The sequence below is a fragment of the Bufo bufo genome, chromosome 3, assembly GCF_905171765.1.
Source record: "Bufo bufo chromosome 3, aBufBuf1.1, whole genome shotgun sequence".
Lineage (NCBI taxonomy): Eukaryota > Metazoa > Chordata > Amphibia > Anura > Bufonidae > Bufo > Bufo bufo.
The window spans coordinates 543,277,470-543,302,749 of NC_053391.1; the positions used below are offsets into that span (position 1 = coordinate 543,277,470).

The following is a 25,280-nucleotide window of genomic DNA, read 5'->3' on the forward strand; positions in this document are numbered from 1 at the left end:
TATTAAAAGGGCACTTCCGTCAGAAAAGGGTATTTTTAACTCAATTTTAAGAGAATTTTTTTTGACTTTTTGGCTGTTTTTCGTTTCCATTTTGGCAATTCTTTATCATTGAAAATGATATACCAAATATTGTCCTTCTGCAGCAGTCAGCACAGAGAGATGAAACTCCAATACGGATAGTAATGCATTGTCAGCTGTGCTGGGAAGATGTGACGGGTACCCCTCATGATTATTGTAGATGTAGAATTAGGATAACAGTATAGCAGCTGTACTGTACTTTTCAGTGTAATGTCTCTAATTGAGTCTCTCATCCCCCTGCCCTGTCTGGTCGCAGTGAATGATCTGACTGAGAACGTCAAGCGAGGCTGTGTCCGGTCCGTGCTAAAAGTCCAAACAAAGCAGAAAGTTAAGGAACCAGGATAGGACATGGAGTGACTTCAATAGTGATATCCAGAAAACCATCCAACTGTTTTTTTGTATTTACATACAGGCTGTTAATAATGTGGTAGTGTCCCTTTAAACCTTTGGTTGGGGTAATATCATTCAGCGCATAAAGTTGTAGGTGTATTATTTAACCCAGCTCAGCAGGTGCCCCATATGTAACGTGTACTGCTCCTGCTGTGCTTTTCTTATGTGGCCATTTACATAAACTCCTATGTAGATGATGCCTTGCAGCATTTCCAGCCCATGGTCCCAGCACACGAGTCAGTGTCCTATGGAAATCCCAATGAGAAAGCGTCCATGTAGCTGTCATGTAATCAGCGCCCTCTAGCGGCACACACATAAACATCACCTAGCTCGGATCTCCACAGCACGGTACAATAATGAATGGAACGTTTTCTGGGACTAATAGCCCCGCCCATCGTGACGTCAGCGCCACCAGCCGCAGAGCCTATAAAGTAGTGGGCGCTGAGCGCTTCAGACTCAGAGCGGGACGGGGCTGTCTGGGGACATTGTGCCACCTCTTAGCGGGATCTGTACTCAGCGCTTGACATAGGACGGAGGGCATGAAGTCACCTCAAGTGAAGAGCTCCAGGAGAGGTGAGTGCGGCTGACCAGGTGCCTGTCAGGGGGCACCTGCTTCATCCTGCCCTGGGTTATCTGGGAGCTGAAGTACATTAGGTTATGGTCACAGTGCCAGCCATCAGCTTGCCATGCATGATGCCAGGGTATATGCTCCTACCTGTAGTGTTGTCTAATGGTGGGTGATGCCGTGGGTGAGGGGCACCTTGCTTTAGTCTCCACCTATTCTTGTACCAGATCCTAGGGAAAAACTGTTGTGTCTAAGACTTTAAGACTTCAACCAGTGCTGGTTCTTTGTCACTGTCCTGTACCAGGGTCACATTAACTCCTATTTGGCTCTTGAGTCAAAACCATATATAAGTAATTTCTGACTATTAATACGTTAGTGTGTAAACTCATTTTGGTCAACCTTCTACCTGGTTTGATGCCATCAAAATTTGAAGACCTCTGATGGAGCAGAACCAAACATGAAGACTTCTCCTCCTAACCTTATTACAGGGATCTTTTCTGGTTCTCTGATCCTAACCATGAGAAGTGGCTTCATCCTATAAAGATTTGTCCTGTATTAAGAGAATTACTGAAGTGGTGACCACATTTTCATACTTCATCATTCTGTCTTGGGTTCTTCTAAATTGGCTACATGTACACACTTATTAGCACACGGCTGTAAACATCTTTGCAGTCTGCACGACACGGATTCTGGCCGTGTGCGTTCTGCATTTTGTGGAACGGAACTTCTGGGCCATAACAGAACAGTCCTATCCTTGTCCATAAAACGGCCAAGAATGGGACATGTTCTATTTAATTTGCAGGGCCGAGGAATGGACATACGGATGCAAACTGTCCGCATCTTTTGCAGCCCCATTGAAGTGAATGAGTCCACATCTGACCCTCACAAAAATGCGGATCGGACGTGGATGGAAAGTACATTCATGTGCATGAGCCCTTAGATTGTAAAGCTGTGCCCGGGCTCGGTGGTGATTAGAGCTTCTGTAGCTCTAACCTGTCCATTCAGCGAGGACCTCTGCATTTTCTGTCCCAGCAGATGTGCTATTCAATGTGTCTTGGGATGCTGAATGAAAGCGCTTCCCATAAAGCGGAGAGTTGTGTTTTGCTAAAGAGGCTTTCTGTGCCTTTTGTTCCCAGCCTTCTGCTAATTCTCTATTATGAGGAGTACCCACAGTGGAAGAGATTTCTGGCGCTGCCAAGTCGCCCTACAGGAGTTATTTGCCAGCCTGATGGGCTGGTAGGGGGAAAGTCTTGAAAAGTAATCGCAGTATTAAAATGACATAACTGCCGCCCTGCAGCATTACTAAACCCGGTAATGGGCTGTGACTCATTGTGTGGTTGGATGATGGGTTTTCCATTTTCAGAAATGTTACCATACCCTGGGTCATTTTGAGCGTCTGGATATGACAGTAACTAAATGTCAAGGCTACAGACACAATTATATAAAGTGGAAATCAGTATAAAGTTTTGTTCACACAGTATGGATACATTAAGGATTTTCCATCTGGATTTAGTGGTGGAAAATCTGCAGAGTATTATAGCAGCAGTAAAGTAGATGTCGCCAGATCTCCTCTACACGCTGTGGAAATGAACCTGCCGTGCTTCTAAATCTGCAATATTTCAATTTGTTATAGATTTTTCACTGCAAATTTCAAACTTTGCATTGCATAGGGTTAAATGCATGCAGATTTTTAAAGCAGTTGCCCATCTCGTACACCTATCTCTAGAATGGGGTCGGCAACGCGAAGGAGAGCAGTATGCCTAGCCATATGCCCCCAATGTATGAGATGAGCCAGCCCCTTTAGTGTCTACCTACATACCCCTCAGGTGCCGACCCACAGATCTAATTTCTGCAGTCTGCATGCAGACTAGTCCTTCTTATTTCACACCTTAAAGGAGCCCTGCCTAATCTTTTTGTTTCAGCTAAGGGTACTTTCACACTTGCGTTGTTCTTTTCCGGCATAGAGTTCCGTCCTAGGGGCTCTACCGGAAAAGAACTGATCAGTTTTATCCCCATGCATTCTGAGTGGAGAGTAATCCGTTCAGGATGCATCAGTTCAGTCTTTTTTACTGATCAGGACAGAGAAACCCGCAGCATGCTACGGTTTTATCTCCGGCCAAAAAAACTGAACACTTGCCTGAATGCATTTTTTTCCCATAGGAGTATTAGTGCCGGATCCAGCATTCAAAATACTGGAATGCCGGATCCTTCCATGTGCGGACCGAAAAAAAGGTGAAAAAAAATAAATGCTGGGTCCGTTTTTCCGGATGACAACGGAAAGACGGATCCGGCATTTCAATGCATTTGTAAGGGCTCTTTCACACTTGCGTTGTCCGGATCCGTCGTGCACTCCATTTGCCGGAGGTGCCCGCCGGATCCGTAACAACGCAAGTGAACTGAAAGCATTTGAAGACGGATCAGTCTTCAAAATGCGTTCAGTGTTACTATGGCAGCCAGGACGCTATTAAAGTCCTGGCTGCCATAGTAGTAGCGGGGAGCGGGGGAGCGGTATACTTACAGTCCGTGCGGCTCCCAGGGCGCTCCAGAATGACGTCAGAGCGCCCCATGCGCATGGATGACGTGATCCATGTGATCACGTCACCCATGCGCGTGGGGCGCCCTGACGTCATTCTGAAGCGCCCCGGGAGCCGCACGGACGGTAAGTATACTGCTCCCCCGCTCCCCACTACACTTTACCATGGCAAACAGGACTTTAGCGTCCTGGCAGCCATGGTAACCATTCAGAAAAAGCTAAACGTCGGATCCGGTAATGCGCCGAAACAACGTTTAGCTTAAGGCCGGATCCGGATTAATGCTTTTCAATGGGCATTAATTCCGGATCCGGCCTTGCGGCAAGTATTCAGGATTTTTGACCGGAGCAAAAAGCGCAGCATGCTGCAGTATTTTCTCCGGCCAAAAAACGTTCCGTTCCGGAACTGAAGACCTCCTGATGCATCCTGAACGGATTTCTCTCCATTCAGAATGCATGGGGATAATCCTGATCAGGATTCTTCCGGCATAGAGCCCCGATGACGGAACTCTATCCCGGAAAAGAACGCAAGTGTGAAAGAGCCCTAAGACTGATCAGGGTCCTGATCAGTCTTACAAATGCCGTCAGTTGGCATACATTTTGACGGATCTGGAAGGCAGTTCCGGCGACGGAACTGCTTGCCGGATCACTCTGCCGCAACTGTGAAAGTACCCTAACTAGTGGAAGAAAGGGCGTTTCAGTGGCATGTACTCTTCCATTGTGCAGCCGATTCTGTGACCTCTGCTATGATGACGTGACTGCCCTACTGGCTGCAGGCTCTTCAGCTGAGGTCCTGACCAGGTGTGCTCCTGGACTGTCCTGTTCAGCTACATTATGTATTGTAGCTGAAAAGGAGGAAACGGGAGCTCATCCTGTCAGGACTTCAGTGGAAGAGCCCACAGCCAGTATGGCAGTCATGTGGCCCCAGCTGAGATCAGGGTCGGCGGTGTGAAGGAAGGGTAACTACTGCTGGGGCTCTTCCTTCTACAGCTGTGGAACCCTTTTGTCATATTTTTGTGTATTTAAAGGGGTTACATTAGCATTGACATTGTATTAGCAGTTTCTCAAGAGGACTATCTGTAAAGTTGTAGAAAACGAAAGGGCTAAAGTGAAATACTTGTCCGTAATGTATATGGGAGTCTTGGAATAATGTTTTTTTTTTTTCCTAATGGTTCCATTTTTATATTTTTCAGCAGCCTTTATCGAAGATGATGACCTCAATGAAGTGTTGTGTGAATTTGATGCCGTCTTAGAAGATTTTTCCTCACCTTTCAACAAAAGGCGCTTCCGATATGATGAACATCTGCAGACCATGAAGAGGAGGAGTAGCACCAGCATCAGTGACAGTGGAATCAGCGACTCAGAAAGTGAGAACCAGTACAGGTGACATTATTGGGGTGACTCTAAATGCGGAGAGAGGCTCGGTGTACAGGGGTGGTTATCAAGCATCCTAAGACATATCACCCACAAATGTTCTTGAGGAACAGTGTGGTGCTGTACATGGTCATATATAAGGATTGAAGATCTTGTACAATATGTTTAAACACCTTTCTCCATTTACCTCATGTAGGTAATGAGGAATTACATTTTGTGAATCCTGTGCTTATTCTCAGTTTTGCTCAAGATTTCCAGTAGCTCCTGTCAATTCTTCCAAGAAATGATACTTTGTTTTATGGTGATTAAAAGGGTACTGGGAGCAGGCAGGGTGTGGAGCTAATGTGTTGTCTACACACTTCACTGCTTCTGGCCGGACAATGGCCTCAGCAGTCACGTGTGCAGACACTTTACTAGACCACTGCTGAGGCAATTGATTGGCCGGCAGAGATGATGTGCGGGTAGAGGGGGCTGGAACTGGAGCTCCGGTGACAGAGGAGTGCCCTGCTCGGCCATATGAAAAGGACTCGTTTTTTCTGGGATTCATTTGGGCACCCAACTCATTCCAGTGTAAAGACCCTTTTACTCAAGTCAATGATGGTATGAATGTTCTTTCCCAATCGTTGCCCTGTGTAAATATGCCCAGTGATCCCCTGTCAAATTAGTGCTGCATCTTTTATGTAGGCATCAGAATCCTCATTTATCAGCAGCACATGGCTTCATGTAACTGGGGATCTGCTGCTGACAAACCATGTAGTTCTATGAGAAGGGATTTGTACAATTGTTCATTAAAGCCCCTCCCAATAACGAGCACGGATCTACTTCATGTGTCATTAATTGGCGCTCAGTCATGTGATTCATCTCCCCATGTAAAAGGTCCCTAACGTTCTGAAGGCGTTAAAATTGAAAAATCCCTTTATTTTGGTTCACAAGCTTTCAGTATAGATGGTAGATGGAATTATCACTATCATGCTAAAACTGTGCTCTTGATAAATCCTAGAGATTATAGATGGATCCCCACCCTAGGAGGTCCAAAATTTCAATAGAAACCTTTGGGGTCCTTTATCAAACTGGTGTAAAGTAGAACTGGCTTAGTTGCCCATAGCAACCAATCAGATTCCACCTTTCATTTTTGAGAGCTCCTTTGGAAAATGAAAGGTGGAATATGATTGGTTGTTATGGGGCAACTAATAAGCCAGTTCTACTTTACACCAGTTTGATAAATGACGCCATATATCTTTTAGAAGCAAGTTGTATGTGTGACAATAAAGAAACCTGCCTAGCTTCAGTGCTCTGTTCTCAACAGTGAATGTGACAGACTGGCATCAATAAGAAACTGGAGAAAGGCAGACTAGGTGATAAACTATCAAGAGTGCATGCCCATGATCCAGACTCCCTCTGCTCCAATGCCACTTGTACTACCCCTTTAACACAAACCTCTGGTCTCAAAAGGAGGTGAAGAAATGGTCTACCTATTGAGTGACTACCTTAGAATTCCACTTCTGAGGAAACCAATATCAATTTAGCTGCCCCTTGCTTTGACCTATGTAACCAGATATCAACCCAGATTACCCCCTTTGAAGGAACCTGAATGTTATTTTAATAGAGGAAGAGGAGGAAAGAGACCGTCTTGGAGAAACAAAGATTGTACATGAAAAATCTCTTGGATTTATTTCCCCTCAGTGGCAACCATTGTGCAAAGATATTGTGTGGATTCTGCAGTGTACCCAATGACCTACCTGGATTTGGTTGGACTTGAACTGTTTGTACTGATCTACTTCTAGACAGAGCCAAGAATCAGTCTGTGTGGTCTGAGCCTCATTACTAAAGAACGCTTTTTTTTTTCCCCCCATGGATACTGGTGTAGATCTTTGGACAGTGCCATTAAATAACTCATTAACCATATGCATGCCGGCGGTTTCTCAGCTGTCTTGTCTACACAAGGATTCAGTAGACCATGGTATGATCTCATTAATTAGTCAGGGATAGTATTCAGTCTGAAGACTCTGCCATATGAAGTTGTTATCCTGTGCTGGAATCCAGAGGATCTGGTGAAATGTCCCTGTAGCTGCCACCTAAACAGTCATGACTTTTATTTCTTGGTATCCGATGTTGTATGTAAGTGGCACGTGTTGTGTATCCTCGTGATGGTGGTTGGTGACACGTGTCTGCTACACGTAGAGATCAGTAAACCCACAGGAAATGGTTTGCTTTGTTTTGTTCTAGTTGTCATGTCAGCTGTTGTCATGTAACGTGTATTGGTAAAACCGTTTTCTACCACCTGCCTCCTTTTTAATTCAGGGTCTATCTTTTAGATCCTATAAATTTATGTAAATGGAGTTAAGAGAACAGCTAGAGCCTTCTGTTTAAAATTAAACTCCATTTAAAATTCATTCCTTGAACACTGTCACTCGGGTGGTGTAGGTCTTGGGTGGGGTACGTGCGTCTAGCAGGGTTCAGCTGTAGGCTGTCCAAGCATGCTGGGAGTTGTAGTTTTACAATAGCTGGAGGGTGGCAGCTTGGGTATCCCTGATTTATATACTCATGCACTGAATTCAATTACATATCCTTATTGATGTGTTCTATATGTAGACATCCTATCCCATCTCATGCTTCTGCAGCCATTGCCTTGGACCCTAGGACATGTTACCATGGTCATTTAGTATAAACGCAATTTTCTGCATATGGAAGTGGATGATATCAGATTGAATACTAAAAGGTATACATAACATTAGAATAAACCCATGTTTGGGGAGAGGGGGCCCAGCCAAGTTTGTGAAAGGCTGGCCATACGCATGAGAGACATTGGCTGAATACCTGTTCAGCCAAAAGCTATCTCTCCTGATCCTCCAATGCATATGCCGTGGGAGAAGGAAGCTACCAGACTTCTCTCTGCTAACAAAAGGATCAGGCATTGAAAGCTGACCTCCATGATCCTAATCTCCCCTGAAATCGGCCATTGTGGGACAGTTGGAAAGCCAGTAGACCTGTTAGATGATCGGCCGATGCACATCAAATCTGTATGGCCACCTTTGATCTGGGGTAAGAACCTGGTAGGAATCCCCTCTCCACAGACCCTAAAATATTAGCAAACAAGGGTGTAAGGCATTGACACGAAGAATATGGAGAGCAGATGGAGCACAGAAGTGCTTCTGTACTAGCTGGTTATGGGGGTGGCTGTTTTAACAAGCACCAGATGTAGTCCCAGATGCGCAACCAAACACTGACTTGTGTGCTGCTTGCTGTCACACGACTATTTTAGAACTGTGACTTGGCTGTAAAGACGCAGCCAAATCGCAGAAAAGTTGTAGGCCAGTCGATATTGTGGCTTATGACAAGTTCTGGCATATTGATTTGCAACCAAATATCCAACAGTGACTGTCAGTCACATCACGTCCCCATTGACAATCATTAGATGAGATATTGTGATCTTTAAGTCCCTCTTACATGTGTATACATGCTAACTACTGTATAATATAGATGAAAAAATTGTTTAACCATTAATTTACCCATTTACAGTACAGAGTAAAATTAAATAGCTAATCTTTGAAAAAGTTGGAGTATAAAAACTGAGCTTCCATATTGCCCAGGCTTGGAAAAATATCTAAGTTCAGCTTCTTCATGTCTGAAGTCTCAGGAAATATCTTTACCGTTGTAATTATATCTATTTTAACTTGTGGCTAGGCTTCGCTGAGCCTCTGTGGTGACCTTCTGCAGAGGCTCCTTCTCGCTTTGCCATGTTGTGCAGCGTCACACAATAGTGTTATAAGAATGACGAGGTAGAGAAGTCTTCATTATCTGTTCTGTGTATTAAATAATTAACATAGAATTTTACATAAACTCCCCATCAACCCTTCAGAAAAACAAAGTAGTGATTTTCCATCTCTATCATAAGCCGGCTGCCGATAACCAGTATCTCCTCTTGTGACCTATAATGGATACGCAACCATTTGCCTTGGCTGTGCTGGAATAGGGACAAGGACAGTGACTGAAAAGTCAATACACAATATGTGCAAACATTCTGGAAAATTATTGTGCACAGTATTGAGATGATGGGGGTTGTGATTAAATTGCAATGTTTGTATTCCCGTTATATTTAGTAACAACTAAAATTAAAGTGTGGTTATTAACTAGGAGAGAAAATTGTACAATATAATGCATCATTTTAATATTGCTCACATGGACCTCATTGACTCTCTAAGTAAAGCACATCCAGACCTAAAGCCTATGGACACCTTTTTAAATGCATTTTACAACAGGTCTCTATTAAAGTATTTTTTTTTTTGTCTTCTGCAGCCTTCATTTTTTTTTTCATGTACATTGCAGGCTGCTCTGTCCCATTTAGGGTGACTTATATCGGATGAGCTGGCAGACAGCGCATTTTCCTGTGCCTCTCCTCCTTATTGATCTTCTAAGCTGATTTAAGTAAAGTTGAATTGGACAGAGGTGTCTGCAGAAGAAACAGAACAGAAATAACACCAAAATAAATACAATGCAATAAAAAAAAAGCATACAAAGGCGTCCATATGTAAATGTCCTTGGTGCTGAAACCGCTGAGTTGTGGTTATTGTGGAAAGTCTAGAAATGTATACCCTGGACCCGCAGCAGCAGAACAGTGTGAACTTTGTCTGGAATGTTCCTTTTTATAGCAATTTTTTCATTAATCTCCTTTTGTTATTTTGTGTTGCAGGTGCAGATTCACTCTGTAGGAACAGTTTTAGTTTCAGTGATGAAAAGCTAAACTCTCCGACACTGTCCTCTCCACCCTCGTCATCCCCAGCAGAGACTCCTCGGAAAGGTAACGCAGGAGACCAGATTTGCTGTTTGCTCAGTTCTACATTTATTGCTGCAGGATAGAAAGATAATTGATTACTTATTTTCATTATGGAAGGGGTAATCATTCCAAGAGGAGAGGGGTGTTCTTTCCTTCCTCCGATCCATTCCTGCTCGCTGTACTTTACTGTTTAAGCTGATTGTGATAACTTACTGTATCTTTTCTGTATGGAGGTTTGTAATGACTATTTTCCTCCACAGCTAAACTCGGAGATACAAAAGAACTGGAAGATTTCATTGCAGATCTTGACAGAACGCTTGCAAGTAAGTCTAGTGCACGATGTCAGATATCCCCAATATTCCCCTGGTCCTCATGTGATTGTCAGAGGTACTGGATGCTATCCTACAGCAAGTTGTTGGGGGCGCCCTTCCACTGTACCTGTCTGACATTAAGACTATAACTGTGAATTTTTGCCTAATTTACAATAAGGTGGCTCGGCAAGAAAAATGAGAGCCTGTTTTTTTGTGAGACAACTTCTAATTGTATTCAGGAACAATTCTAAATTCTGAAACACTCTTATTGAACTTCATATTAAATCCATTTTCAGTGAGTTTCAAAGCTCCCTCTAGTGGTGGCAGCAAGAAGCTAGAATTTTACTATTCTCCCCCCCCAACCTCATTGGCATTGTGGAAGCTTCATACTCCAGCAGAGTGTACTACTACTAGGGGATTGTCCATAGAACACCAATCTTCTGGTCAGGAGGGGTCTCTGTCACAAACCCTGCTAATTGCATGATCTCATTGATTTACAATGAGATCATCCAGATAATTTTTGGTTTTAGGCTGCACTTGTCCATGGTCGTTGATGTCTCAGTATCTCGGTGTGCACTCCCCTTTTACCCTAACGCGTTCCCATCATATGTTAACCTCTGTCCCTCTTCCCTCCCCCAGGCATGTGAAGCACTGTGTGGCCGGTCATACAGTCTGCATTGACACAGAAGGCTGTATATCCTCATGAAGTAGTGTTACATAAAGCAGATTTTTCCAGCTGAAGACCATATCTACAGAGTATACTGCTATGTGGCTCCAGCATATGAACCTGCTGCACGGTTGTAGAAAAACTGAAGTGTGTTTTTAATACTTTAAGATACAGTTGACTGTATTTTTACATACATATTGCTTGTAATTTAAAATACTTTTATGAAGATAATTTGTAATGTTATAGTTGAGAGAAATATAATGAAGCTCTTTTTCCTCATATAATATATATTTTTGTATTCAAATAAAACAGTCTGGATTGTATTTCTTTACACACATTCTACATGGCACAACCTGAAATACCTGAGCTGATGGTTGCTGCACATAGTCATGTATACATGTAGTGAGGGTTCAGGCACCATTCTTGAGTCTGTCATGGAATCTCATGCCATAGCAAAACTTGGCAGATACCTAGGACTCGCCCCTTCTACTTGTCGCAGCTCCAACCCTGGTTATAAACTGAAGAGATCTAGTAATTAGTGTTGAGCGAACTTGTTTTTAAGTTCTGCATCCAAAGTTTGGGTTATGGACGCAGAACTTAAAAACACAAGTTTGCTTAACACTACTAGTAATGTAATAAAGAGTGCTGCTGAATTGTGTGAAATCCACCTTTCTATAAACTGGCTTCACATTAGGGCCACATTGTACCTGCAAAATGTAGGCCAAACACAAATGCCAGCACAGAGTTGTCCAAACCATGGCTTGTGGAATTGCTCATAACATTGTACCAGACACACAGTGGGGTCCATAACATAGTGTCACTCATAGTGGTGGTCTACCAAGTTACTGCTATGGTAGGTATTGTACCAATGTGCCAGCCCAGTCCTGCTGTACTACAACACAATTGTCTCCTATTGGACCCGGAATACACTAAATCAGGGATGCCCAACCTGCGGCCCTCCAGCATTGCAAAACTACAACTCCCAGCATGCATGAACAGCCTATAGCTATTAGGGCATGCTGGGAGTTGTAGTTTTGCAACAGCTGGAGGGCCGCAGGTTGGGCATCCCTGCACTAAATCCCTCTTTCTGGGACCAATCAAGAGTCTGAAATCTGTTCTCCTGCGATTAAAAGCCAACTTGGGCACAGCTATATATGATCTTTATATATTTAACAGATAAAAACAGAGCACAACTCCAAATGGATTTTGACTGTGCAGATCAGCACTACACTGCATAGGGTTCTGTAGTGGTTAATCTTCATAGGAACCTTTTTAGGAAGCTGTGCTTTTTACAATCCTGATACTCAGTGGAAAAAAAACTAACAAACCTGCAAGTGTCAAAATATGCAAAATCCTCATAGTAAACGTGGATTTTTATTTAGGTTTTCAGGGTGATCAGTTTTTTTTGTTTTTGCGGTCTCTAAACAATTTTTTTTTTGTTCTACTGGATTTGAAGGGGGTTTTGCATAACTCTCCTGTAGAAGAACGCTTGCAATACACTTACCATCTTGGATTTGGTGGATCAGCCTCTCAGGAACCTGGTTACATGGTTCTGAATATTCTGCTTCTCTTGTCACATTGTTTGCAAGTTTTCCGACATGAATGGGATGTCACTACCACAGCCAAGGAGGTGGTGTGGGCAGGTTGCACATCCTCATAAGATGGATTCAGGAGTTTGCGCATGCACTGAGTATTATAGAACCCTTTAACAATTCATGACCTATCCCTAGGGTAGCTCATTAATATCAGATCAGCGTGGGTCCGACACCCTAGATCCCCCACCGTCGGCTGTTCAGGAGTAGCTCCAGCGTTGTAATTACCTCACTCTGTACATTGTGTAGTGGACAGAACTGGTTATTGTAGTATAGAAGTCAATGAGAGCAACACTGCAGTAACCACCTCCATCTGCTACAGAATAGATGCAGCATTGTAGTTCCAGTGCCAGATAAATTGCAGAATAGTTAATCTGTGGGGTGTAAAACTCCCACTGATCTGATATTGATGACCTATCCTAGGCACAGGTTAAATTCTGGATAGTCTTTTATTATGATTTTGCTACTAGAAGTTCTAAATGTGTTAAATTGAGATAAGCAGTGCCAACAGTTTTGCAAGAGAATTTTTAGAAATGGCTCTAGGTTTCCACACGTGATTCCTTCTATCCCTGGATTTTGACAGCAGTAGGTAACTAAGCCAGGCCTTTCCAAAAGAACCCTAGAAATAGGAAAATTAAATGTGGGTTCTAGTTGCTATGGGCAGAAGGTTTTTATATATGCATTTGATGTCTTCTTCCTGTTTATACCACAAGCAAGCATGAAAAATTGAAAACCTTTCATTTACATCTAATCCACATGATTCAAATGCTACCTGTATTTTACTAAATCACATCCCTACTTTGAGTGTGTGCATTGAAATATCATAGGTAAGTATGCATAAGTGTATTCAGTAGATTCACTGTACTTGAGGGGTAAGCTAGTAAAAACAATGGACTTAGGACAAAAGTGATCGTAAACTGTTCTTTCTTAAGCAACAAGCATTTGAAGTGGGTAACCAGGCAGGCAAGCTACTAGCTCATGTGGTCCGAGGTAACAATTCGGCACCGCCGGTACTCCGCATACAGAATGCAAAGGGTATGGTTCTAGAGACACTACCTGCGATACTAAAAAGATTCCAGGAGTTTTACCAAGATCTATATGGATCTGAGGCACATTATACAGCTCTAGAATTGGAAACCTACATGCAGGAGGTGACTTACCCGCAGTTAAATGCTCAGGATAGGGATCTTTTAGAAAAGGATATTACCCTAGAAGAAATACAGCAGGCCATTCGAGAGTTAAACCTAGGGTAGGCACCAGGCCCTGATGGCATCCCTTTAGAGGTTTATATTAAATATATAGATGTACTAGGCCCCCAACTGGAAAGAAAATGTATGACAGCCCTACAGCAGGATTGCTTGCCAGAATCGCTATATGATGCGACCATAGTGGTAATTCTAAAACCTGACAAAAACCCTTCAGAGTGCGGCTCTTATAGGCCGATATCATTACTGAACCTAGATTATAAAATCCTTACTAAAGCCCTAGCCAATAGACTGAACAGAGTTATCACAACTATAGTGCATGAAGATCAGACTGGCTTCATTCCCGGTCGACCGACTTGTAATAATCTCAGAAGGGCGTAAGTAGTTTCGCAAATAGGGGTGGCTAAGAATGAAAAATGGGCCCTGGCTTCACTGGACACGGCCAAAGCCTTTGAATCTGTTGAGTGGCTATACCTATTTGAAGTATTACACTGCGTGCAGAATTATTAGGCAAATGAGTATTTTGACCACATCATCCTCTTTATGCATGTTGTCTTACTCCAAGCTGTATAGGCTCGAAAGCCTACTACCAATTAAGCATATTAGGTGATGTGCATCTCTGTAATGAGAAGGGGTGTGGTCTAATGACATCAACACCCTATATTAGGTGTGCATAATTATTAGGCAACTTCCTTTCCTTTGGCAAAATGGGTCAAAAGAAGGACTTGACAGGCTCAGAAAAGTCAAAAATAGTGAGATATCTTGCAGAGGGATGCAGCACTCTTAAAATTGCAAAGCTTCTGAAGCGTGATCATCGAACAATCAAGCGTTTCATTCAAAATAGTCAACAGGGTCACAAGAAGCGTGTGGAAAAAGCAAGGCGCAAAATAACTGCCCATGAACTGAGAAAAGTCAAGTGTGCAGCTGCCAAGATGCCACTTGCCACCAGTTTGGCCATATTTCAGAGCTGCAACATCACTGGAGTGCCCAAAAGCACAAGGTGTGCAATACTCAGAGACATGGCCAAGGTAAGAAAGGCTGAAAGACGACCACCACTGAACAAGACACACAAGCTGAAACGTCAAGACTGGGCCAAGAAATATCTCAAGACTGATGAAATGAGAGTGAGTCTTGATGGGCCAGATGGATGGGCCCGTAGCTGGATTGGTAAAGGGCAGAGAGCTCCAGTCCGACTCAGACGCCAGCAAGGTGGAGGTGGAGTACTGGTTTGGGCTGGTATCATCAAAGATGAGCTTGTGGGGCCTTTTTGGGTTGAGGATGGAGTCAAGCTCAACTCCCAGTCCTACTGCCAGTTTCTGGAAGACACCTTCTTCAAGCAGTGGTACAGGAAGAAGTCTGCATCCTTCAAGAAAAACATGATTTTCATGCAGGACAATGCTCCATCACACGCGTCCAAGTACTCCACAGCGTGGCTGGCAAGAAAGGGTATAAAAGAAGAAAATCTAATGACATGGCCTCCTTGTTCACCTGATCTGAACCCCATTGAGAACCTGTGGTCCATCATCAAATGTGAGATTTACAAGGAGGGAAAACAGTACACCTCTCTGAACAGTGTCTGGGAGGCTGTGGTTGCTGCTGCACGCAATGTTGATGGTGAACAGATCAAAACACTGACAGAATCCATGGATGGCAGGCTTTTGAGTGTCCTTGCAAAGAAAGGTGGCTATATTGGTCACTGATTTGTTTTTGTTTTGTTTTTGAATGTCAGAAATGTATATTTGTGAATGTTGAGATGTTATATTGGTTTCACTGGTAAAAATAAATAATTGAAATGGGTATATATTTGTTTTTTGTTAAGTTGCCTAATAATTATGCACAGTAATAGTCACCTGCACACACAGATATCCCCCTAAAATAGCTAAAACTAAAAACAAACTAAAAACTACTTCCAAAAATATTCAGCTTTGATATTAATGAGTTTTTTGGGTTCATTGAGAACATGGTTGTTGTTCAATAATAAAATTAATCCTCAAAAATACAACTTGCCTAATAATTCTGCACTCCCTGTACACTGCTTTGGTTTCGGCCCAGTATTCATAAAATGGATTCACATTATCTATAAGAAGCCTTGGGCAAACATTCTTGTAAATGGTTCTCACTCAGAACAATTGACACTGAACAGAGGAACAGGCCAGGGTTGACCCCTCTCGCCTCTCTTATTTGCAGTAGCTATAGAGCACCTAGCACTCAGGATACACCAATATGCGATTTACAGAGGAGTTGTCATGGGTTGGAGAGAGGATAGATTAGGGTTATACGCTGATGATCTGATTTTATTTATGAGCAATGTGGATACCACCCTCCCAAGGGCAATAAAATTAATAGAACATTTTGGCCACTTTTCGGGTTTACATATAAATTGGACCAAATCAGCGTTAATGCCACTTTGGACACATGACTGGCCACATACATATTGTAATCTCCCAGTAGTAGACCAGTTTAAATATTTAGGTATTGTCATCACAAGAGATTCCTCCAAATCATTTCCAACAAATATAGCGCCCCTAGAGTTGTTATTTGCAGAAAAATTTTGTGCATGGAAAAATCTTCCCCTTTTTTTATCTCGCCCCTCCATTATGGGTTGAGTAAATCTCATCAAAATGGTTCTATTACCTAAAGGCCTATACCTATTGGAACATGCTAGCACACCTGTACCTAGGAGTTTCTTTGACCGCTTACACTCCATGATGGCAACCTTCATCTGGGGAAAGGCTTGCAGAGAACAGAAATACAGGGAGGGGCGGTTTTACCTGATTTCTTCTTGTATTTCTTAGCAGGTCAACTCAGGTATCTAATACATTGGGTGTCGCAGTCCCCATTGCCTGGTGCGGAACTCTATTTGCAGGAGTACTTACAATTACACTCTTTATGGCCGGTATTAGAAAAGATACAAATATTTACCAGAGAAGCTTTACCCCTGCATAGCCTGGCGAATCAGGTATGGAAGGCGGCGAAGCTTTAATCCTATAGTGATTTGCCCTTATGGGATAATCCCATGTTTCCGCACTTAGTGACCCATGATGGAGCATTATCTTGGAGGACACACGGGATAGTAACTCTAAGAGATATATATGAAAATGGGGTTCTGTACTCCTTCACCCAAATACAAGAAAAGTTTGGAGTCCCTCGAACACTATTCTTCAGATTCCTACAGATTAGACATGCCCTATCGGCACAATTTGGGAGCACTAATAAAACTATATCATCATATACATTAATAGGAATATTGAAGACACAGGGTCCCAGAGGCATTGTGTCCTCTCTATACACACATCTCATAAACGTTAAAATGTCCCTGACTACATTGAATATTGAAAGCAAATGGAAAAAAAACATTCCACAACTCACCGTAGAAGAATGGAATGAGGCTCTTGAAGCCCATACTAAAGTCTCTCTATCACTAAATAATAGGCTGATACAGCTATTCATATTACACAGAAGCTACCTTACCCCCACTAGGTTGCAAAAATGGGTAAGCTCAATCACAATAGATGCCACAGATGCGCAGAGCCTAATGTGGACTTTTGGCATATGATCTGGGGGTGTAGTTACATTCACAGCTTTTGGAGGGAGATAGTACTGGTACTCTCGACCATGGTGTCCACTCCTCTTCCAGTGTGTCCCAAAGTGTGTCTATTAGGGATAGTAGATGAAGAATTATGGACACATCACAACAGAATATTTCTGAGGGAGACTTTATTTCTCGCTAGAAAGGCAATAGCAATCAGATGGATGGCGGATAGATTGCCCACTGTTAATCAATGGAAGCTTTTGGTGAACCAAATAATTCTAATGGAAAACATAGTGTTTAAGAATAGAGGCTGCCCACAAAAATTTCAAAAAGTATGGGGAGAATGGTGCTCTCCTCTTCGCTAACGATGTCTGCAGGATGTGGATTTAGTGGGGAGGGATTGACACCTTAATAGGACGCATGTGTATATGAAGGAATTTATGATGTACTAGCTTATGTGACTTGGATTGTGATGATAGGTGATGAAGAAGAGCAGCACAATTGATCTACTGTAATGTTGATTGCTACATTGCCTCTGTCTCTCTTTCTTGTAACAATTACTGTGAATTGGATGCCATATCTGACTTGTTAAACTTCAATAAAACGAGTTAAAAAAACACCAAAATAAAACAATGGACTTTATTGCTAAGTATTAACACTCTGAGATTGGAAATATTGGGCCCGTGGCTGGATTGGTAAAGGGCAGAGAGCTCCAGTCCGACTCAGACGCCAGCAAGGTGGAGGTGGAGTACTGGTTTGGGCTGGTATCATCAAAGATGAGCTTGTGGGGCCTTTTCGGGTTGAGGATGGAGTCAAGCTCAACTCCCAGTCCTACTGCCAGTTTCTGGAAGACACCTTCTTCAAGCAGTGGTACAGGAAGAAGTCTGCATCCTTCAAGAAAAACATGATTTTCATGCAGGACAATGCTCCATCACACGCGTCCAAGTACTCCACAGCGTGGCTGGCAAGAAAGGGTATAAAAGAAGAAAATCTAATGACATGGCCTCCTTGTTCACCTGATCTGAACCCCATTGAGAACCTGTGGTCCATCATCAAATGTGAGATTTACAAGGAGGGAAAACAGTACACCTCTCTGAACAGTGTCTGGGAGGCTGTGGTTGCTGCTGCACGCAATGTTGATGGTGAACAGATCAAAACACTGACAGAATCCATGGATGGCAGGCTTTTGAGTGTCCTTGCAAAGAAAGGTGGCTATATTGGTCACTGATTTGTTTTTGTTTTGTTTTTGAATGTCAGAAATGTATATTTGTGAATGTTGAGATGTTATATTGGTTTCACTGGTAAAAATAAATAATTGAAATGGGTATATATTTGTTTTTTGTTAAGTTGCCTAATAATTATGCACAGTAATAGTCACCTGCACACACAGATATCCCCCTAAAATAGCTAAAACTAAAAACAAACTAAAAACTACTTCCAAAAATATTCAGCTTTGATATTAATGAGTTTTTTGGGTTCATTGAGAACATGGTTGTTGTTCAATAATAAAATTAATCCTCAAAAATACAACTTGCCTAATAATTCTGCACTCCCTGTACACTGCTTTGGTTTCGGCCCAGTATTCATAAAATGGATTCACATTATCTATAAGAAGCCTTGGGCAAACATTCTTGTAAATGGTTCTCACTCAGAACAATTGACACTGAACAGAGGAACAGGCCAGGGTTGACCCCTCTCGCCTCTCTTATTTGCAGTAGCTATAGAGCACCTAGCACTCAGGATACACCAATATGCGATTTACAGAGGAGTTGTCATGGGTTGGAGAGAGGATAGATTAGGGTTATACGCTGATGATCTGATTTTATTTATGAGCAATGTGGATACCACCCTCCCAAGGGCAATAAAATTAATAGAACATTTTGGCCACTTTTCGGGTTTACATATAAATTGGACCAAATCAGCGTTAATGCCACTTTGGACACATGACTGGCCACATACATATTGTAATCTCCCAGTAGTAGACCAGTTTAAATATTTAGGTATTGTCATCACAAGAGATTCCTCCAAATCATTTCCAACAAATATAGCGCCCCTAGAGTTGTTATTTGCAGAAAAATTTTGTGCATGGAAAAATCTTCCCCTTTTTTTATCTCGCCCCTCCATTATGGGTTGAGTAAATCTCATCAAAATGGTTCTATTACCTAAAGGCCTATACCTATTGGAACATGCTAGCACACCTGTACCTAGGAGTTTCTTTGACCGCTTACACTCCATGATGGCAACCTTCATCTGGGGAAAGGCTTGCAGAGAACAGAAATACAGGGAGGGGCGGTTTTACCTGATTTCTTCTTGTATTTCTTAGCAGGTCAACTCAGGTATCTAATACATTGGGTGTCGCAGTCCCCATTGCCTGGTGCGGAACTCTATTTGCAGGAGTACTTACAATTACACTCTTTATGGCCGGTATTAGAAAAGATACAAATATTTACCAGAGAAGCTTTACCCCTGCATAGCCTGGCGAATCAGGTATGGAAGGCGGCGAAGCTTTAATCCTATAGTGATTTGCCCTTATGGGATAATCCCATGTTTCCGCACTTAGTGACCCATGATGGAGCATTATCTTGGAGGACACACGGGATAGTAACTCTAAGAGATATATATGAAAATGGGGTTCTGTACTCCTTCACCCAAATACAAGAAAAGTTTGGAGTCCCTCGAACACTATTCTTCAGATTCCTACAGATTAGACATGCCCTATCGGCACAATTTGGGAGCACTAATAAAACTATATCATCATATACATTAATAGGAATATTGAAGACACAGGGTCCCAGAGGCATTGTGTCCTCTCTATACACACATCTCATAAACGTTAAAATGTCCCTGACTACATTGAATATTGAAAGCAAATGGAAAAAAAACATTCCACAACTCACCGTAGAAGAATGGAATGAGGCTCTTGAAGCCCATACTAAAGTCTCTCTATCACTAAATAATAGGCTGATACAGCTATTCATATTACACAGAAGCTACCTTACCCCCACTAGGTTGCAAAAATGGGTAAGCTCAATCACAATAGATGCCACAGATGCGCAGAGCCTAATGTGGACTTTTGGCATATGATCTGGGGGTGTAGTTACATTCACAGCTTTTGGAGGGAGATAGTACTGGTACTCTCGACCATGGTGTCCACTCCTCTTCCAGTGTGTCCCAAAGTGTGTCTATTAGGGATAGTAGATGAAGAATTATGGACACATCACAACAGAATATTTCTGAGGGAGACTTTATTTCTCGCTAGAAAGGCAATAGCAATCAGATGGATGGCGGATAGATTGCCCACTGTTAATCAATGGAAGCTTTTGGTGAACCAAATAATTCTAATGGAAAACATAGTGTTTAAGAATAGAGGCTGCCCACAAAAATTTCAAAAAGTATGGGGAGAATGGTGCTCTCCTCTTCGCTAACGATGTCTGCAGGATGTGGATTTAGTGGGGAGGGATTGACACCTTAATAGGACGCATGTGTATATGAAGGAATTTATGATGTACTAGCTTATGTGACTTGGATTGTGATGATAGGTGATGAAGAAGAGCAGCACAATTGATCTACTGTAATGTTGATTGCTACATTGCCTCTGTCTCTCTTTCTTGTAACAATTACTGTGAATTGGATGCCATATCTGACTTGTTAAACTTCAATAAAACGAGTTAAAAAAACACCAAAATAAAACAATGGACTTTATTGCTAAGTATTAACACTCTGAGATTGGAAATATTGGGCCCGTGGCTGGATTGGTAAAGGGCAGAGAGCTCCAGTCCGACTCAGACGCCAGCAAGGTGGAGGTGGAGTACTGGTTTGGGCTGGTATCATCAAAGATGAGCTTGTGGGGCCTTTTCGGGTTGAGGATGGAGTCAAGCTCAACTCCCAGTCCTACTGCCAGTTTCTGGAAGACACCTTCTTCAAGCAGTGGTACAGGAAGAAGTCTGCATCCTTCAAGAAAAACATGATTTTCATGCAGGACAATGCTCCATCACACGCGTCCAAGTACTCCACAGCGTGGCTGGCAAGAAAGGGTATAAAAGAAGAAAATCTAATGACATGGCCTCCTTGTTCACCTGATCTGAACCCCATTGAGAACCTGTGGTCCATCATCAAATGTGAGATTTACAAGGAGGGAAAACAGTACACCTCTCTGAACAGTGTCTGGGAGGCTGTGGTTGCTGCTGCACGCAATGTTGATTGTGAACAGATCAAAACACTGACAGAATCCATGGATGGCAGGCTTTTGAGTGTCCTTGCAAAGAAAGGTGGCTATATTGGATTTGTTTTTGTTTTGTTTTTGAATGTCAGAAATGTATATTTGTGAATGTTGAGATGTTATATTGGTTTCACTGGTAAAAATAAATAATTGAAATGGGTATATATTTGTTTTTTGTTAAGTTGTCTAATAATTATGCACAGTAATAGTCACCTGCACACACAGATATCCCCCTAAAATAGCTAAAACTAAAAACAAACTAAAAACTACTTCCAAAAATATTCAGCTTTGATATTAATGAGTTTTTTGGGTTCATTGAGAACATGGTTGTTGTTCAATAAAACAAAAATACAACTTGCCTAATAATTCTGCACTCCCTGTATTAACCAGTTAAACCCCTATACTTTCTATACTCTTTTAATCAACCCCCCATTCCGAACTAATGATATATTCTTTGTACTCCTTGTCCCACTATGCTGCCTACACTATGCAAGTAGACTTGTATCACTCTAGAAATAATGGGGGAAGTTTTCCTTTGCACCAGTTTTGATAAACCTCCCTCAATGCGTCTGAAGACCTGGACCTTTTATTAGTATAGTTTCACAGTCCAGGAACAGTTGCTTCAGTATAAGGGCTCATGCACACGAACATGTACCGGCCGAGCCCGTATTGTGGCCTGCAAACAGTGGGTCCACAATATACGGGTACCGGCCACGTGCACACCGCATCATGGATGGGGACCCATTCACTTGAATGGGTCCACAATCCCGAAGATGCGGTGCGGCACGGATCGGAAGCAGTACTGCACTACTTTTTTGCGGTGTGGACCGTCGGCTACAGATCACGGACCCCATTCAAGTGAATAGGTCCACGTCTGCAGACGGTGGGCACAAGGTTGGTGCCCATGCATTGCAGACCGCAACACGGGCCCAGCCGTCACATGACCCCTAAGAATGACAGTGCTAGCTCAACATCTGTTCTACACCCTCTCGCTTTCCCTCCACTGTAGATGTATATAATTGTTAGCACAACTAATAATGACCCGACACATTTCCTACAGTCATGTCTCATCAGGGGGCAGGTTACACTTACTACTTACACTACTACTACTATACTTACACTATATTGATCATTGCTACACCTCACAGCGTTATGCCACCATTCAAGTGAACTGCTTATGACGCCACATTCCTAAGGTTTAAAGGGAACCAGTCACATTGAACATCTGAGCTGCGGGCAACTTGTTATAGAGCAGGAGGAGCTGAGCAGATTGATAAATAGTCTTGTGGGAAAAGATTCAGTATAAATTGTAATTAACTCATGTATCTCACTGCTCATTCTGGGCTTTGACCACAACGAGACAATCCTATCAGTGACTGACAGCCTTCCCTCTGACTGTATACAGAGATAGCTGCCAGTCACTGATAGGACCGTCTCTTTGACGTCAAAGACCAGAATGAGCAGGAATTGAAATTAATGTAATATGTGTTTTACTGAATCTTTTCCCATAAAACTACATATCAATCTGCTCAGCTTTGCCTTCAGCTCAGACACCATGTTCAACATGACAGGTTCCCTTTAAACAGACCTGGGATTGGCCCACCTATAGGTTAGTAATCTTAATGTTTCTGGGATTACCCCTCCTGTCTCTGAGACTGTAATGTGTGATCGTGATCTGCTGGTCCCAGTATCGTTGTTGCTAGTTCTGCCACCTCTCGTCCCTCTGACATTAAACCCTTGTGGATATTGGCGATTTTCATTACTAGTAATTTCCCCATCTGAGGATGAAATCTGCATCCCTGATCGGGCCCCTACATTGGGTCACATTACCTCATATGCTCTTTTATCTTTGAAATCTTTTAGATCCCTCACAAATTGTACATGCTTCCTATCCTAATATCATTCTCTAAGTGCTTTATGAATGTGTCCAAATATTTGATAAGGAATAGCAAAACCCTTTTTTTTAGGGTTCATGCACGGCATTGTGCACACGAAGTCCATACTACAGTCCTGTAGGCACTCCATATGGCACCTTTGTATTGCATTGTATTATGGAGGTATTCTCATCCAGAATAAACATGCTATGACAATGGTTTGACATCTGATAGAGCAGGACCTCATAGACATATTACCACTCCATAGCAGCTCAGAGTTGTATGGAGCCATAATGTTCCTGTGTTCATGTGTCTTAAACATGAATAAGAGATGTAGGAAAAGTGTTTCCATGCAAGCGACAGGGATATTCTCAACCATAGGGTTTTCACATTGTAACCTCTAGTAACATAGTAACATAGTACATAAGGCCAAAAAAAGACATTTGTCCATCCAGTTCGGCCTGTTATCCTGCAAGTTGATCCAGAGGAAGGCAAAAAAAAAAAACAGAGGTACAAGCCAATTTTCCTCACTTAAGGAGGAAAAAATTCCTTCCTGACTCCAATCAGGCAATCAGAATAACTCCCTGGATCAACGACCCCTCTCTAGTAGCTATAGCCTGTAATATTATTACACTCCAGAAATACATCCAGGTCCCTCTTGAATTCCTTTATTGTACTCACCATCACCACCTCCTCAGGCAGAGAGTTCCATAGTCTCACTGCTCTTACCGTAAAGAACCCTCTTCTATGTTTGTGTAGAAACCTTCTTTCCTCCAGACGCAGAGGATGTCCCCTCGTCACAGTTACAGTCCTGGGGATAAATAGATGATGGGATAGATCTCTGTACTGACCCCTGATATATTTATACATAGTAATTAGATCTCCCCTCAGTCAACTTTTTTGTAAAGTGAATAACCCTAATTTTGATAATCTTTCAGGGTACTGTAGTTGCCCCATTCCAGTTATTACTTTAGTTGCCCTCCTCTGGACCCTCTCCAGCTCTGCTATGTCTGCTATCTATGCCCCTTTTGATGCAAACCATTATCTTATTGGCCTTGGCAGCAGCTGCCTGACACTGTTTTTTGCAGCTTAGTTTGCTGTTTATTAAAATTCCTAGGTCCTTTTCCATGTCAGTGTTACCGAGTGTTTTACCATTTAGTATGTACTAGTGACTTGCATTATTCCTTCCCATGTGCATAACTTTACATTTGTCAGTGTTAAACCTCATCTGCCACTTATCTGCCCAAGCCTCCAGTCTATCCAGATCGCTCTATAGCAGTATACTGTCCTCTTCAGTGTTAATTACTTTACACAGTTTAGTGTAAAGTAACTAGTCTTCTTACGCTTTTCATTAGACTGCTGCAGACACCTGAATTTTACCATTTTATACTGGTGTGTTACACTGACCATAGCAAGTTTTAATAAAAGAGGGATCTCCGATATGAGCTCTTTTTCCTCTAGGGTACGGCTTCTAGATGCAGTTTTGGAAGCCAAAATCAGGAGTGGATCATAAAAGTATAGAAAGTATAAAGGGCAGGTACAACTTCTGCTCCTTTTTTGAATTCACTTCTGATTTGGGTTCCAAAACTGCATGCAGAAACCTGACTGTGTGGTTATATCCTTATTTTATGGTATATAATGGTATTTTACAAATAAAAACCTGTGTATTGGCATTGCTCCACCTGCATTTACTGTTTAACACCAAGAACTATATTGGTAATGGCGGACCCAATCATTTTTTTTTTTTTACACATTATTAACAATTAAATTCTGCTGTCTATTGCATCTATTTGTATCTGCCCCTAAATGTCACTCGGAATCCCATCTGAAGACTATAATGGTCCACTCTCTCTAGAAAGCCTGTTGGATAAACTAATTGTTATAGTATTTCTCCCACACATATTACAGAGTCAGAACCTTCTTAGAAATATGCCTCATATCTGATTGCACAGATCACAGATGTCGCCTAGAGAAGTAATTCCGTTCTGAAGCCTTTCTTGGATTATGATACATTTCTGCCATGGAACATTTATTTCCACTTTGTTTCCCAGGCTAGAAGAACAATCCAGACATTTGTGCCATGGTCTCATTGGACTGTGAAGCTTGTCTTTGTTTAGCCATGAGATATGGCTGCCATTTGCCCTGACACTTTGACTCTTATTACAAATT

General features: G+C 42.3%; 1 protein-coding gene across 2 annotated transcripts; it reads left to right on the plus strand.

Moving 5' to 3' along the window:
- The first annotated feature begins 894 nt into the window (after positions 1 to 894).
- On the plus strand, positions 895 to 10,992 carry RGCC (regulator of cell cycle). Of its 2 annotated transcripts, none has more exons than XM_040425407.1 (5): positions 895 to 1,041; positions 4,757 to 4,930; positions 9,628 to 9,735; positions 9,972 to 10,034; positions 10,662 to 10,992. In XM_040425407.1, the coding sequence occupies exons 1-5, from the start codon at positions 1,008 to 1,010 to the stop codon at positions 10,667 to 10,669; spliced, it is 387 nt and encodes a 128-aa protein (XP_040281341.1). In that variant the 5' UTR covers positions 895 to 1,007; the 3' UTR covers positions 10,670 to 10,992. The 2 variants fall into 2 exon arrangements, with proteins under 2 accessions (XP_040281341.1, XP_040281342.1); XM_040425408.1 differs by having other exon boundaries at positions 910 to 1,041; positions 4,760 to 4,930.
- Positions 10,993 to 25,280: the final 14,288 nt, after the last annotated feature.

Excerpts from the sequence above, each read along its gene's own strand:
- RGCC (XM_040425407.1), top strand. The coding sequence starts at position 1,008 with ATGAAGTCACCTCAAGTGAAGAGCTCCAGGAGAG. Across the intron at positions 1,042-4,756 it reads AGTGAAGAGCTCCAGGAGAG|CAGCCTTTATCGAAGATGAT; the intron begins GTGAGTGCGGCT and ends TATATTTTTCAG. Across the intron at positions 9,736-9,971 it reads AGCAGAGACTCCTCGGAAAG|CTAAACTCGGAGATACAAAA; the intron begins GTAACGCAGGAG and ends TTTCCTCCACAG.